Source organism: Sporothrix schenckii (genome assembly GCF_000961545.1).
Source record: "Sporothrix schenckii 1099-18 chromosome Unknown Cont44, whole genome shotgun sequence".
Taxonomy (NCBI): Eukaryota; Fungi; Ascomycota; class Sordariomycetes; order Ophiostomatales; family Ophiostomataceae; genus Sporothrix; species Sporothrix schenckii.
The window spans coordinates 1,135,375-1,148,504 of record NW_015971145.1 but is presented as its reverse complement, the minus strand read 5'-3'; the positions used below and the strand labels follow the sequence as shown (position 1 = coordinate 1,148,504).

The following is a 13,130-nucleotide window of genomic DNA, read 5'->3' as shown; positions in this document are numbered from 1 at the left end:
CGAAGAGACGAACAGACGAACGCTTTATAACACTTCAGCCATCCGACACTATGCTCTCCTCCTACAACTCTCCCGTGGCCGTTGGCCCGACCTCTCCCAAGCTGGCGGCCTCTAGCGCAGCAGCCACCGTTACCACGACCTCCGTCATGGCCAACGGCGTCAACGACGTCGCGGCCTCCCATGGCACCAACGGGTCCTCAGCGCATAGCCGCTGCAGCAGCTGCCACCACATCTGGCTGGTTACTGGCCCTGCTGGATGTGGCAAGAGCACCGTTGCCGAGCACCTTGCCAACAGCCTCAACCTGCCCTACGTTGAGGGCGACGAGTTCCACCCAAAGGCCAACATTGACAAAATGAGCAACGGCATCCCGCTGACCGATGCCGACCGCTGGGACTGGCTGACGGCCCTGCGCGAGGAGTCCATGCGCCGGATCTCCGACGGCGACGGCCGCAACGAAGTCGTCCTGACCTGCTCCGCCCTCAAGCGCAAGTACCGCGATGTCATCCGCGTCGCGCCGTACTTCAACACGGGCGTCAGCCTGCACTTTATCTACCTGTCTGCCGACCCGCAGGTTTTGCTCGCGCGCGTGGCCGGTCGCAAGGGCCATTATATGGGTGCCAACATGGTGCAGAGCCAGCTGGATATTCTGGAGCCGCCGCAAGCCGATGAGACAGATGTCATTTGCTTTGACGTTGACCGGCCGCTGGATGAGGTCAAGGCCGACGTGTTGCAGAGGGTCCAGAGCATCATCAACGAGGACAAGGCTTGATTTCATGGAGTGCTTCTCCTGTAACGTTTTGTTTTTGTTTTTGTTTTTTGCTCGGACTGTTTTAACTATTTTATTTTTACTATTTGCTGAAAGCGAGATATCCACTTGCTCTTCCATGTCGATGGTTTCCTTTTTATTATTTCTTTTGTCTATCCATTGTCAAATGCGCCTGGGCGAATTTTATTTCCGCCGTCATAATCTTGTCGTGCTGCATTTGAAGCATACATCTTTCTGGGAGGACAGGGAAAATAAGGCAAACAGATATGGCGTTTTCTTTGATTTTCAAATTTTCTATTCTACCCATTTCACGAGGTCCGAGCATACATAGTCTTTGGTTTGCTACGATTATTCTACACGTTCAAGGTAATGCAAGACCTTTCATAATGCCAATACGGTTTTAAGTTCAAAATATGTCTCGAACCATATGACCATCCGTCTCAATGTGTTCTCAATGGTTTGGTGAACACGCTCAAATTTTCTTATTGAATGCGTTGTAGATACATATGCAGTGCTTCTTGCCAAATGTTAGCTCTATGAAGGCGCGCAGCCTCATCTCGACTATTAGCATCAATGATGACGCTCCCTCTGCCTTGTCGCCGTCAGTCCTGGTTATTGCTTCCCTCTTTAGTTCATCCTATCTGAGCTGCACAATCATCGAATCTGGCCGTTCCACCATCTCCCGAACCACCTCGGCCGCTCTTGCCATCGTCGCGCCGTCCACTACCCGGTGGTCTGCTGAGAAGCTAAAGTGGCACACGTGCCGCTTGATGATCCGCTGGCTCGAGCTGTCGTCCGCGTCATCCGCAAAGGCCGGCACCGTCCGGACCCGGCCAATGCCCATAATGGCCACCTCACGCTCCACAATCACAGGGCTCAGGTACGTGCCGCCCACGTTGCCAATGTTGGACACAGTGATGGTGCCACCTTTCAGGTCTGCGGGCGCCAGCTTGCCGATCTTGGCCAGACCCTGCAGCCGTGACAGCTCACTCGCAATGGACAGCACGCTGCGAGCGTTGACGTTGCGGATGACGGGCACAATGAGGCCGTTGGGCGTGTCCATGGCCACGCCAATGTTGTGCTGGCTGCGGTAGACCAGACTGGGCTTGCTGGTATTGTCGGCGGGGACCTCGACGCGGGCATTCAAGACGGGGAACTGGTGCAGGGCCAGAGACATGGCCTTGATAATGAAGGGCATGTATGACAGCTTGGTCACGGCGGGCGCCTCGGCGCCTGTTGACGCAGCCACCTTGGCGGCGCGGGCGAGGGACGCATTGACGCGCTGGCGGAGACTGTAGAGCTGCGTAAAGTCGATTTCGTCGGCGTACAAAAAGTGAGGGATAGTCAGCGACTGGGTCATGGCCTTGAACATTTGCAGCTGCGTGCCGCCAATGGGCACTGTGGACTCCTGCTGAGGTGCGTCCTCGGCATCGATTGTCGCCGCGCCATACGACGGGCCAGACGGCTGTATCGCAGCCGGGGGTGGCGCGTCACCCTGAGCAGCGCCGCCGCTCTTCTGCTCAGCCACGTACCGGTGCAAGTCCTCCTTCGTCACCCGGCCGTCCTTTCCCGTTCCTTCCACCTGCGAAATGTCGACATTCAGCTCCTTCGAGAGGTGGCGGACCGCCGGCGTAGCTAGCGAAGTGCCCGAGAACTTCTGCTTCACTGGGGCAGGGGCCTTTTGGGTCTCCTGCGGCGTCTCTGCTACTGGTGTCTCGGCCGCCTCTGCGGCTGCATCGGGTGCAGCTGCAGCTGGGGCAGGTGTCTCTTCAGTAGCACTGGCCCCCACCTCGTCGGGGATATCAATGTCCACAAACGCCTTGCCCACCTTGGCCATCTCGCCCGCCTCGTAGTGCAGCTTCTTAACCACACCGGCAAAGCGGCTGGTGATCTCGACGGACGCCTTGTCGCTCTGCACCTCGCATAGTGGCGAAAACTCCTCGACACGCGCGCCGGGCTGAACAAACCACTGGATAATCTCGCATTCGACAATGCCTGCAGAGGACAAAAGCATCAACTGTTAGCCGTGCCACGCAATCTTCCACGTCCAAATCGACTCTTCCAGGTTCCTTACCTTCACCAATGTCGGCAAGGACAACCGGCTTCACAACCTGCATGCGAGTTGACGCGTGGAAATGCCGGGACGAGATCAGCGGCCGCGACGCGGTTGACGGTGCCGCAGTTGGTCTCCGCAGCTGTGTGGCTGCCGCTGCCGGTGTTGTCGACAAGTGTCTGCTGCTGCTCCCACTCTCTACCATCACCAGCCGCGTCGATGCAGGGCGCAGGGCGCCTCGGCAGCCACGTGGGAGAAACATGGCTTTTGAGTGTATGTATGTGGAGAGGTGTGGAGGGATCCGGCGAAAGCGAGGTTAGGTCGGCACGGCCTCGATCAGAAATCAAGAACAAACACCGTGATTGCGACAATACAGAAAGGAAGGGAGTGAGGAAAGGAAGGAAGAAAAAAAGGTCAAAGCTGGTGATTTCCAATTGGGGTCTACCCAAATCTCACTACGAGTTTCTCTTTTCTTGTCTAGCCCGAGTGGTTTCCCTTTTTCCTAGCTGCTGTCTCCTTCCTCGACGGGCAATGAATTCAGTAGACCGAGCTATTTGGCTGCAATTCGTGTGGCTGGCAACGGCTTATGTTGTTTTGGCAGGCACGCTCCGTCTCGCAAATGACGTTGTGCCCAGCCGAGAAATGCCCAGAGGCATGGGCGCCGTGGATAGCCGCTCTCGCGCAGTGGTAAGGATATGGTGCTCGGCTTAGTTTCAGCACCTCGCCAGGGGGCCACTTGCCAAAGTCCGGGGAGGGGAACCGCCATGCTCCACAAGCTCCTGCCATTTTTCGTTCCTGTGGCCTGTCTTCCAGGAGACTAACCAGGCGCCCCGGAACGTGCCACAGCAGAAAGGCGGTGTCGCTAGACTGCCTCAAAGCGGCCCGCCAGGCCCTGCAGGCCATTAAACCAGAGCGGCAAAATTCTTGCAGATGCGGCTGTCGAGCTACGGGGTCATTTTGGCGAGGGAAAAAATAGATGCAGGCCCGGGACTTAACCTCATCCCTCGGCCAAGCTCCGACCTCCCGACACGGTATACCCATTGGATTGGACCTAAACCCGATCCCATCTCTCAAATGGGTACCCTTCGGATAGGTGTCGCGACCCTTTCGCGCAGGAAAGGGATTGGCGCACTGTGGACTCTCTCAACGCCATTCCCATCGGCCTCGACGCCGGCAGTGACAGCATCATGTGTCTTATGCCAATGGCGCACATTCAGCACAACCGGACGTATCCGGCGGGATACGAAGCCGACGATTGCTTCCAAAGCCAAAGCCGGCACCAGCACCCCTTCCGCACAGCCGGAAGCGCTGGCAGAGGCTGGAGCTGAAGCTAAAGAAGCCGCTCCGCCAAAGGTCAATGCTTTGCCAAACGCGCCACGCTCTTATGGCAAGCGAACCGACGAGTTCACGCCGACGCCTCTCCCACGGCCAATCGGCATGCCGGCACCACCGATGGCGGGTGAGAACAGCGGTATCGATGCGCGGACGCTGCAGCAGAAGCGCGACGATTTTGTCAACTACGAGAAGCACCTCGAGCGCCGCAAAGAGCTGTAAGCCCAATGTAGTTGCTGCTGGTCCCATATCCTGACAACCTGCTAACACCCCCGTTTTCTCTGTGTAGCAAGACCAAAATTGTAAAGCCGTACTTCCGAGACTGGACCAACCTCCAGTTCCAAGAGGGCAAGACCTTTATTGCGCCTCCACGCCTGTTCCGGAGCGACGTGTCCCTCTACTTTCCAAACCTCGTGGGCCAGCCCCTGCTGTCAGCTGACAAGGCCAGGTCCAAGGACACAGAAGTCAGCACCACGCCGATTTTTGAGCAGAACGCCGCCACGGTCGTGGCTTTTTTCAGCAGTATGTGGGCCGAGAACCAAGTGCGCACGTTCATCTCGCCCGAGGAGAATCCGGAGCTGGCCGAGGTGCTGGCGGCCAACAGCGGGCCCGGCAAGGCACAGCTGGTACAAATCAACTACGAAGACAATGCAATGCGCGCCTGGCTGGTGCGCCTGTTCCGCGGCTCGCTGCGCAAACGCGTCAACAAGCGGGATCGTGAGCGGTACCTTCTGGTGAGACAGGGTGTCACGGATGACATCCGTGAGAACATTGGCCTGCTCAACAGCAAGGTCGGCTACATCTACCTTTTGGATCAGCAATGTCGTATCCGTTGGGCCGGCAGCGGTTCGAGCCAGCCGGAGGAGCGCCAAAGTCTCGCCAAGGGTGTCCAGCGTCTGCTGTCCGAGGCCAAGAAATAAGGCGGCAATAGTCACAAGGTCTCTGTGTCGGACTCTGCAAAAGCAAAAAACGTACTCTTCTCATATTTAAACACGGCTCCGTGACGATACCCAGCATCTGTACTATAGAAACAAGCGGCACCATAGTGTACATAAAATAGCAAAAGCCGCAGCAAAACTGTAAATAAAGAGGCAAACGGCAAACGTTGAGATCAAGGTCCCTAGGTTTTCACGGGAAATCAAAACTATGTATGGTATGTGCCTAACGATGGAGTGTTCCATGTAAACGCCGTGCATAAGTAGAAAGGGAAAGAGGAAGCAAAGGAAGCAAAAGAAAACAGTCGCGACCGCATGCTATTGTGTGAGAGTGTGAGAGAAAATGAGAAAGGGGGAATCGTTGGCAAGACAAAGGATAAAGGTTACATGAACCAGAAGAAAACAATAAAGCACAGCGCAATAAATGAACCCATGATAATGCCGTCCCGCCGCTTCTTGGACGAGATACGCCCGATAAGGGTGTTGATGCCCGGCACCTGGCTCGCCGCCAGCGTGATCCGTCGGTTGATGTTGGTCAGCGTCTCACGCTGGAGACCAAAGTTCTCGTTGACGGCGTACGCCTGGCTCAGAACGCTGTCCACCATATTGTGGCTGTTGTCGATACGACTGCGCTCGCCCAGCATGTACTCAGCCTCGGCGGCCTCGCCTGTCAGCCCACCACCCTCAGCCCCATCGGCGCCTGCGCGGTGCGAGTTGATGTCGTTGCGGACATGCGCCATTAGGTTAACGCGGTCGCGTGCATGGTTGAGCTGGACCTTGAGGCGGCTCAGGTCGCGGCGGTGCTCTTCGTACTTTTCGCGCAGCAGCGCTAGGTTGTTTTGCTTGACGGCCGAGGCTGTGAGGTTCGGATCGGAGTCGAGAATGCGGGTGAGTTGGCGGATAAGGTTTTCTCGCTTGCTCAGAATCTCTTCGAGCTTCTTCTCCGTCTGTTTCTCTTCGTCCGAGGGCTTTAGTGGTATCGACGAGGTTGCCGAAAACTGTGAGTAGGTGTGAAGATGGCTTTCAGTCTGTCGGTGCGAAGAAAAGGAACTTGTCAGCACACTCTTGCAAAACCATCGGCTTCCCAAGTCACGAGGGATACATACTTGGCTCTCCAGTGTCCGCACTTGCTGCCGCAGCTGTGTCCAGCCCGAGTTTCCGCCAGCGGAAGCCATGGCTGTCAATTATCGGATATGATCTGAGGAGGAATAAATGGATGCAAAAAAAGGAGATCTGCTAGTTCATCCCAACCGTGGTTCTTGTGATGCTCAGGCGTAAGTGCTCGGCTTCGTCGGTTGCACACGTGGGTCTGGTGTCCAGGAGTTGTTCTTCGCAGCTTCTTCAGTTTATTTTCAATGATTTCAAAGCGTGCGTATTATCGTCTCAGTTAGACGGTCGTACATGCGCCTGATTCGTGGTGATGCAAGATTGTTGTATGTCCGAGAGGCAGCAGGATTCCAGAACCAGCCATTGATGGAGAGGAGGGCAATGAGGTCACGGTCTTCTGTTACGGAGTCTAGCCAAGACCGAGCTGCAAGTTTACGGAGTAGTCTCATTCGTAGTCACTTGTGGCGCTATTGTGGCTGAAAAACTTTCTTGTAGCACGTGACAAATGCTGACTTAAGCCAATTCTACCCGCTACCCAAAAACTGCCATAGGGTTCGTCGGCCCTAGAATATTTTGCCGCTAGTCAGTCAAACTGAGTGGACGAGTGGACACTGCAAGAGCAGAGGGGGTTTGCTAGTGCCCCCATGAAAAAAGTTTCTATGCCCTTTAATTTTTCTCGCACGCTTTTCCCGGCTTTGACATCTCGTGTGCACGACGACCAACTCTCTTTCTCGACAATCATCACCACAACACACGTCGACAAACCGCCCCACGACGACAAATCCTCAACAAAATGGTATGTCATTAGAAATAATATATTGTCTTGCAGTCGGTGCAAAGAAGGAAATGAAACTGGGATGGAATGGGAAGGAAAACGAACGACGATTATCGGTTCAACGTCTCGAATCGAAACACGGTCCAACAGTCGCTCTACTCGCCCGCCCGACGATTGCGTCCACAACGGCCCCCGTGTTGTCTCGCCATTTGCGTCCAGATGCCTCCAGATATCTCAAAGGCATGCAGCGTTGCTCGTCGAGTTTCTGATACGACAAGCTGCATGACTTCATGAGTGAATCGGATATTGTGTTCGAACCGGCTGGACGACAATGGAGGTGGAGACTTTGCATCATATATCACCAGCAGCGCACGAATCGATTGTGGAAGAATATATTTCGAAAGCGTCGGCAAACGTTACTAAAACGGCGGGCGTCGTAATCCACAATCGACTGAGCGCAACATTGTGGAATAGATGCTGCATAGCATAAGACTAGACCACCTCAACCGTCAACAAGGCGACCGACCGGCACCGACATTTTCGTTGAAAGAGGAGGATTGCCTATCTCGGGACGTCACATTCACATTTTGAAGGAATACCGTTGCTAACATATACAACAGTCTTCCTCCAAGGTTAAGGCCGGTGCCCTGTGGCCCAAGAGCAAGGATGAGCTCGTCAAGCAGCTCGCTGAGCTGAAGACGGAGCTGAGCCAGCTCCGTATCCAGAAGATCACCTCGTCGGGTTCCAAGCTGAACCGGATGTAAGTTTGAGCAGGCCCATTTTCAAATTTCCACTCGCATCGCACAGCGCCGACGCGTTGTTGCCTACTTACCGTATCGTGTCTAACTCTCGCCTCCCAGTGGTGACGTCCGCAAGTCGATTGCCCGCGTCCTGACCATCATCAACGCCAAGCAGCGTGCCCAGCTCCGCCTCTTCTACAAGAACAAGAAGTACCTGCCTCTGGACCTGAGACCGAAGCAGACCCGCGCCATCCGCCGGCGGTTGTCCGCCGAGGATGCCGCCCGCACCCTGACCAAGACCAAGAAGCGCCAGTCTCACTTCCCCCAGCGGACCTTTGCCGTCAAGGCATAAGCGTCTTGTTTTTGCGGTGGAGACTTTTTGACATGATTTGAGGCCGACGATGGGACGGTAGTTTTTCAAGGATCGAGGATTTTGACACAATACAAAAGCAAAACCTCCTTTTCATCTTGAAAACTGTGTGCTGTTTTTCTTCTTTGTTTCTGCTTTTATATCATGGGAGACTCGGGGAACAACAAAAAATAACAATAGGGGTGTTTGGTTTTTATTACAGCGCTCTTTTGCTCTCTCGCAAAACAAACAAACTATAAAAACTCACACGACAACCAAACAACAAAACAACATCCGGGGAAATAGGTGGCATTTCGAGGAGGTTTCTATTTCTTGGAACGGGCCACGAGATTTGCATTCTACCATTTTCATGGATACGGAAATCCGTACCAAATAAAAAAAGAGTAAAAATTATAAGCCGCCGTCTTTGTTTCGTGACAACAATGTCTTCTATGAGTCTCGTTTTGTGAAGAACGCTGTATATCGACCCTAGCTCCAACATTGAACACGCTCTGCTCTCTCGAAAGGTCGAGAGGTCGCACATAAAATACATTCTGAGCTACGCCAGCGAAGTCTCGTAATGAAACCGTTATCATAGAAATAACAATTGGCTAGAAGACCAAGAAGTTTCTATGGTCCGATAACTGTTTTATCATTCAAGACGAGTTACGGTTCTCCTTATGAACTTCTCTGTTCTTTCTTCTACGCCTTTATGAAGGCACAGTTTTCTATGCTATGCCACTTGCTCCAAACCGTCCAACCCTCAACGCCGTTCCAAACTGAGAAAAATACAGGCAAAATCAAACTCCAAATCAAAATCATACATGAGCATGACCATGGAACATCGTAACAGGAACTTCCAAACATATAAAACGACTGGAAAGGGACGTTCACTCCAGCCTGGTCCATGAAGGCTCAAACTGCGACGGTTTTAGCGACGAGCGAGCTGTTAGCTGCAGGTTTGGCGATAGAAGACGACGTGCTCTTGCTATGCTGGCCGCTGTGTCGGCGCAGCTGGTCTTTCCGGTGAAACGTCCGGTTGCAGCCAGGAAACTTGCACTCGTACTGGCCGTCGCCAGTATGGATGCGCTTGTGTTTGGAGAGATTGGACGACTCGCTGAACTCCTTGTTGCAGTAGGGGCATTTGAGTGGTCGCACCTTTGTGTGTGTGCGAATGTGCATAGCTAGGATGCGGTCAGCAAGGGGGCTCGTGGTCCAACAATGTAAAAAATGTAAACGTACTCAGTGCACTGTGTTGCCGGAAAGTCTTGCCACAGATGTCACACGATAGCGGCTTGCTGTCCTCATGGATCAGCTTGTGTTGAAGCAAGGCCTGGTTGGCGGAGAAGGACTGGTGGCAAATGTCACATGTAAAGGGTTTGTCTGAGATTGTTAGTGTGTGCGGTACAGGAAGGAGGGATTTAAGAAAATGGGAAAAGAAACATACTGCCCGTGTGAACTTGCATATGGCGGTCTATCTTGCTCTTCTGAGCAAAGCCACCCTTCTCCTCACTGTCCCGGCGTGTGCAGCCTTGCCATCCGCATGAGTATGTGCCCCCCACATCTCTCTTCAGCAAGTGTGTATGGGCTGCGAGGACGTGCTTGTGAAGCTCACAGGCAGAATCAAAGGACTGGCCACATGGTTGGCCACCTAGAGTGTCACACCAGGCGCACTCAAACATCTGAGGGCCGGTATCAACAGCCCCGCCAGCAATCTTTTGTTGACTGTTTTCAGTCTTGAGGCCAGGGGTAGCCGGTAGTTGCAGCTGAGTCAATTGCTTGGTGATCTGGGGAGAGGTCATCGCGGGATCTTGTAGATGCTTCTGTATGGCTGCATCGTTCAGCGAGTCAAAGCCAAAAGTTCTGAGAGGAAGAGAAGAGTCCGGCAATGTCAAGCCGCCGCCAACAACGTCCTGGCCGGATTGTGGCAAAGAAGGTGTTCTTGCCAGATCTTGAGAGACCAAAGAAGCAGAAGGCGATGCAGAAGAGGCCATGTCTGGAGTCTGATCCATCTGCAAGTTCTGTTGCATGGCAGGGAACTGAAGGAGGTTTAGGCTCTTGCGGTGCTCGTTCCATAAATGCTGAAGCATAGCCTCGCCACTTGGGAATTTGGCACCACATTCCACAGCATCGACGTGGTTGTGCGAGTGAACATGGCTGAGTCCTTGGCCATGGCCATGGATGGCGTTCTCATTCATGATCTGGTTCAAGTCAAGGTTATCAAAGAGACCGCCTTGGCAGTCGGTAAAGTGACGCATGTGGCACTCCTGGTAAAAGCTTGGGTCTTCGACAGGACAAACAGACGCTGTGCATTCAGATGGGTTGAGGGGGTTGTGTGAGTCGCGTAAGTGCTGGTAGTTTATCAAGAACTGCGGGCTAATACATGTTATGTCTTGACCAAGGCCGAACTGCAGACAAGAAGGCTCAGAGACGGATGTTCCAGAGTGTTGATGGCCATGGTGGCTATCTACTACTGGCATTTGTTGTTGTTGTTGTTGTTGTTGTTGTTGTTGTTGTTCCTGCTGCTGCCGCTGCTGCTGCTGTTGTTCTTGTTGTTGGCCGATTTGCCCTTGCTGCTGCTGCTCTATAAAGGATGTGAGTGCTGCCGCAGCATCGGCATCTTCTGGTGACAGAGCAGCAATGACTGAACCAGTGTCGGATTGTCCTTGGCAGTCCTCGTCCTCGCAGCAACCTGAGGGGTTGATAGCACAGGCCGTGTCGCGGCAAATGTTGTCAGCGTCGCAGTCACTGCCGCAGGTCGAGCCTTCATCATCGTCAGCACCGTCGTCAGCGGCACCAGAGTGCATAGAGTGCTGAGTAGGTGGTGAAGACAGCACAGATAGTTGCTCAGCAAAGTCGTTGGCATATGTGGGTGAATACAAGTCAGGGGCCGAGGGACCAACTGAGGAAGGAATGAAGAAAGGGCCGCCCGTAGTAAAGTCCATCAGGTTGAGCGCACTACCCTGGGTGCCGCCTACAGTCGTAGGAATGCCCTGCATGCCGCGCTGGTTTTGTCCGCTGTGGCCACTGGACACGACACTTGGATCAAAGTGACGAGTATGGAAGAGCATGTGCGCTGCTGAGGCCGAGTTGCCTCCGTGGTAGAGGCCGTGATGATTGCTACTGTTGCTGCTGTAGTGGCCACCCGTAGGGCACTTGGGAGGATGTGCGCAGAGGTCATCGTGTGACGTGCGGAGGGCGGTGCCCAGGCCGGCCTGTTGGTCATGGCTGACGCACTGGGGGTTTTGTACGCCGAAGAGCTTCCAGTCATCCATGTCGACGTCAGCAATCTGCGAGTTACCATCAAGCGAGAGCGCGTCGCCAAAGGATTCGAGGTAGGAAAAGTCTAGCGACCCCTGATGGAGGCGGGAGTTGCTGCTGTCCATTGCGAATGTTTTGTGTGGGTGCATATGATTTGACAAAGGATGAAGGCCGGAGGATAAGTGGCAACGCGATAAGTGAGAAGTGAGGAGAGGAAATATGAAAGGAGAGAAGAGGAGAAGTTTCCACAAGAACCCTTAAAGCAGGACACATAAACGGAGGTGCAGGATCAGACGACGTAGAGCCAGGACCGAACACATGTGTCAGCAGGAATATGAAGACGGCGATGTCAACACAGGGCATCAGCAAGGCGCCTCTGGTTCATCGACACAGTCTCTGATCAGGAACGGTGCACGGTGCGAGTAGCAAGATGCAAGCCATTCCTCTCCAAAGGGAGGTGGTAGAATGGTAAGTGTAACGTGTAGCAGGGTGTCGTTGTACGGCCGTCCGTAGGGGTAACAGACGAAGGTCGAAGAGGGTGAGGTGGATGACGAGAATACACGACGAGGAGATGAGGGGAGGCGAGGAGACGACCGAGATACGGAGGTAGAGAAGATGGAAGAGGGGAAGAAAGGAAGGTGAGAGAGAAACAGGCAAGAGATGCACAAAGAGTCTGGACAGGTCCTCCGTGCCTGGTTGTGATATGGCAAGGCAAGGCCGGGCCTTGAGACGGGCAGGAGCGATGGCACTGTGAGGTTTTCTTTGGAATTACAACATACATTGGCCCCCGGATGTACCTATTTAGTGGCATTTGGCTGTGTTTTAGTCCTCGAAATACAAGCATGATCCAACGGCTTTTAGCGCATAGTGGAAAGCGCCACTGCAGTAATACGGCTTAACACAGCGCGCCTTCCCTTTTAAAAAAATTCTTCAGGGCCTCCTTCGCTGAGCAAGTGGTAGAGAAAGGCCACAGGGTCAGGTTTAACCTCCCCCCACCTACCTCTCACGGACCCACTCTAGCAGAAATTCATGGTTCTTATTGGTCAGAAATAGCCCGGACCTGCACAAGGCTCCAGAAAGCACCAAGAAAACCCACCTGCGCGACGAGCCTTTGAGAACCCGGATGGTCCTCTGGACTTTTTTTGTGTCGTGCTCGTACGAGATGCGGAAGCGCAAACAATTGTGCTTGTAAGAACAGAGCCAAAGAAGTACAGCCAAAGCGCCGAATGATGTGCAACCCCCCATCTCCATAGAGCAAGACACACAGAAAAAATACCAAAGAAGCAAAAAGGAAAAAGCAAAAAAAGCTGTTGCGATCACCTGCTGAGCAAAAGGGCAAAGTGCCCTTCCCCCAGCAAAAGCAGGAAACCCGGAAGTGGAAGTGTAGTTTCCCTCTTTTGTCCTCAATTGGGCCTGTGGCGTTGCTTTGTTGGGCTTTCCTACTCCCCAGCTTGCGAATTGTGCATTGGAGGACCCGTCAAATGGCCTCTCTTGCAAGCACATAATATTTTGCTTACTGCTCGAAGCAATGAAGGCCAGACTGACAGAGTGCCTGCCAACTTCGTGGAGCGCCTTTCACCACATATCGTCAGATTTGATTCTACACATTACCGTCCGTGACTGCGCAGCTCGAGTTTTCGTTTTTGCTCCTCGTTCGTTACTTTTGGCTATTACGAGTTCTTCCCGAAGCCTGTTGCCAGAGGAGAACCCGTACTTGTAGATTTATTTTTTGCACTTAATATTCGACGTTGCATCTCTTCACATTGTATGCTTTTATAGTGCGGTGATATTTGGTACCAGGTATGCCGGTG

The 13,130-nt window shown here is 53.4% G+C and overlaps 7 protein-coding genes across 7 annotated transcripts; 4 read left to right on the top strand and 3 right to left on the bottom strand.

Annotated features, from left to right (window-relative positions):
* Positions 1 to 50: 50 nt before the first annotated feature.
* Positions 51 to 770, top strand: SPSK_09770 (gluconokinase; the record flags this gene model as incomplete). The annotated part of the gene is made up of 1 exon (XM_016736340.1): positions 51 to 770. One exon carries the CDS (start codon positions 51 to 53, stop codon positions 768 to 770), a length of 720 nt encoding a protein of 239 aa, XP_016587104.1.
* A 634-nt stretch (positions 771 to 1,404) lies between these two features.
* On the bottom strand, positions 1,405 to 3,082 carry SPSK_09017 (2-oxoisovalerate dehydrogenase E2 component (dihydrolipoyl transacylase); the record flags this gene model as incomplete). The annotated part of the gene is made up of 2 exons (XM_016735598.1): positions 1,405 to 2,762; positions 2,842 to 3,082. 2 exons carry the CDS (start codon positions 3,080 to 3,082, stop codon positions 1,405 to 1,407), a joined length of 1,599 nt encoding a protein of 532 aa, XP_016587103.1.
* Positions 3,083 to 3,894: 812 nt separating this feature from the next.
* On the top strand, positions 3,895 to 5,072 carry SPSK_10891 (F1F0 ATP synthase assembly protein Atp10; the record flags this gene model as incomplete). Its single annotated transcript, XM_016737133.1, has 2 exons — positions 3,895 to 4,370; positions 4,442 to 5,072. The coding sequence occupies 2 exons, from the start codon at positions 3,895 to 3,897 to the stop codon at positions 5,070 to 5,072; spliced, it is 1,107 nt and encodes a 368-aa protein (XP_016587102.1).
* Positions 5,073 to 5,470: 398 nt separating this feature from the next.
* SPSK_09728 (golgi family SNAP receptor complex member 1) lies at positions 5,471 to 6,262 on the bottom strand (the record flags this gene model as incomplete). Its single annotated transcript, XM_016736298.1, has 2 exons — positions 5,471 to 6,085; positions 6,194 to 6,262. 2 exons carry the CDS (start codon positions 6,260 to 6,262, stop codon positions 5,471 to 5,473), a joined length of 684 nt encoding a protein of 227 aa, XP_016587101.1.
* Positions 6,263 to 7,443: 1,181 nt separating this feature from the next.
* Positions 7,444 to 8,061, top strand: SPSK_09854 (large subunit ribosomal protein L35e; the record flags this gene model as incomplete). The annotated part of the gene is made up of 3 exons (XM_016736422.1): positions 7,444 to 7,542; positions 7,590 to 7,729; positions 7,830 to 8,061. The coding sequence occupies 3 exons, from the start codon at positions 7,444 to 7,446 to the stop codon at positions 8,059 to 8,061; spliced, it is 471 nt and encodes a 156-aa protein (XP_016587100.1).
* A 912-nt stretch (positions 8,062 to 8,973) lies between these two features.
* Positions 8,974 to 11,444, bottom strand: SPSK_08605 (uncharacterized protein; the record flags this gene model as incomplete). The annotated part of the gene is made up of 3 exons (XM_016735197.1): positions 8,974 to 9,242; positions 9,301 to 9,441; positions 9,506 to 11,444. 3 exons carry the CDS (start codon positions 11,442 to 11,444, stop codon positions 8,974 to 8,976), a joined length of 2,349 nt encoding a protein of 782 aa, XP_016587099.1.
* A 193-nt stretch (positions 11,445 to 11,637) lies between these two features.
* On the top strand, positions 11,638 to 11,961 carry SPSK_10091 (uncharacterized protein; the record flags this gene model as incomplete). Its single annotated transcript, XM_016736647.1, has 3 exons — positions 11,638 to 11,735; positions 11,757 to 11,787; positions 11,842 to 11,961. The coding sequence occupies 3 exons, from the start codon at positions 11,638 to 11,640 to the stop codon at positions 11,959 to 11,961; spliced, it is 249 nt and encodes an 82-aa protein (XP_016587098.1).
* Between the last annotated feature and the right edge of the window lie 1,169 nt (positions 11,962 to 13,130).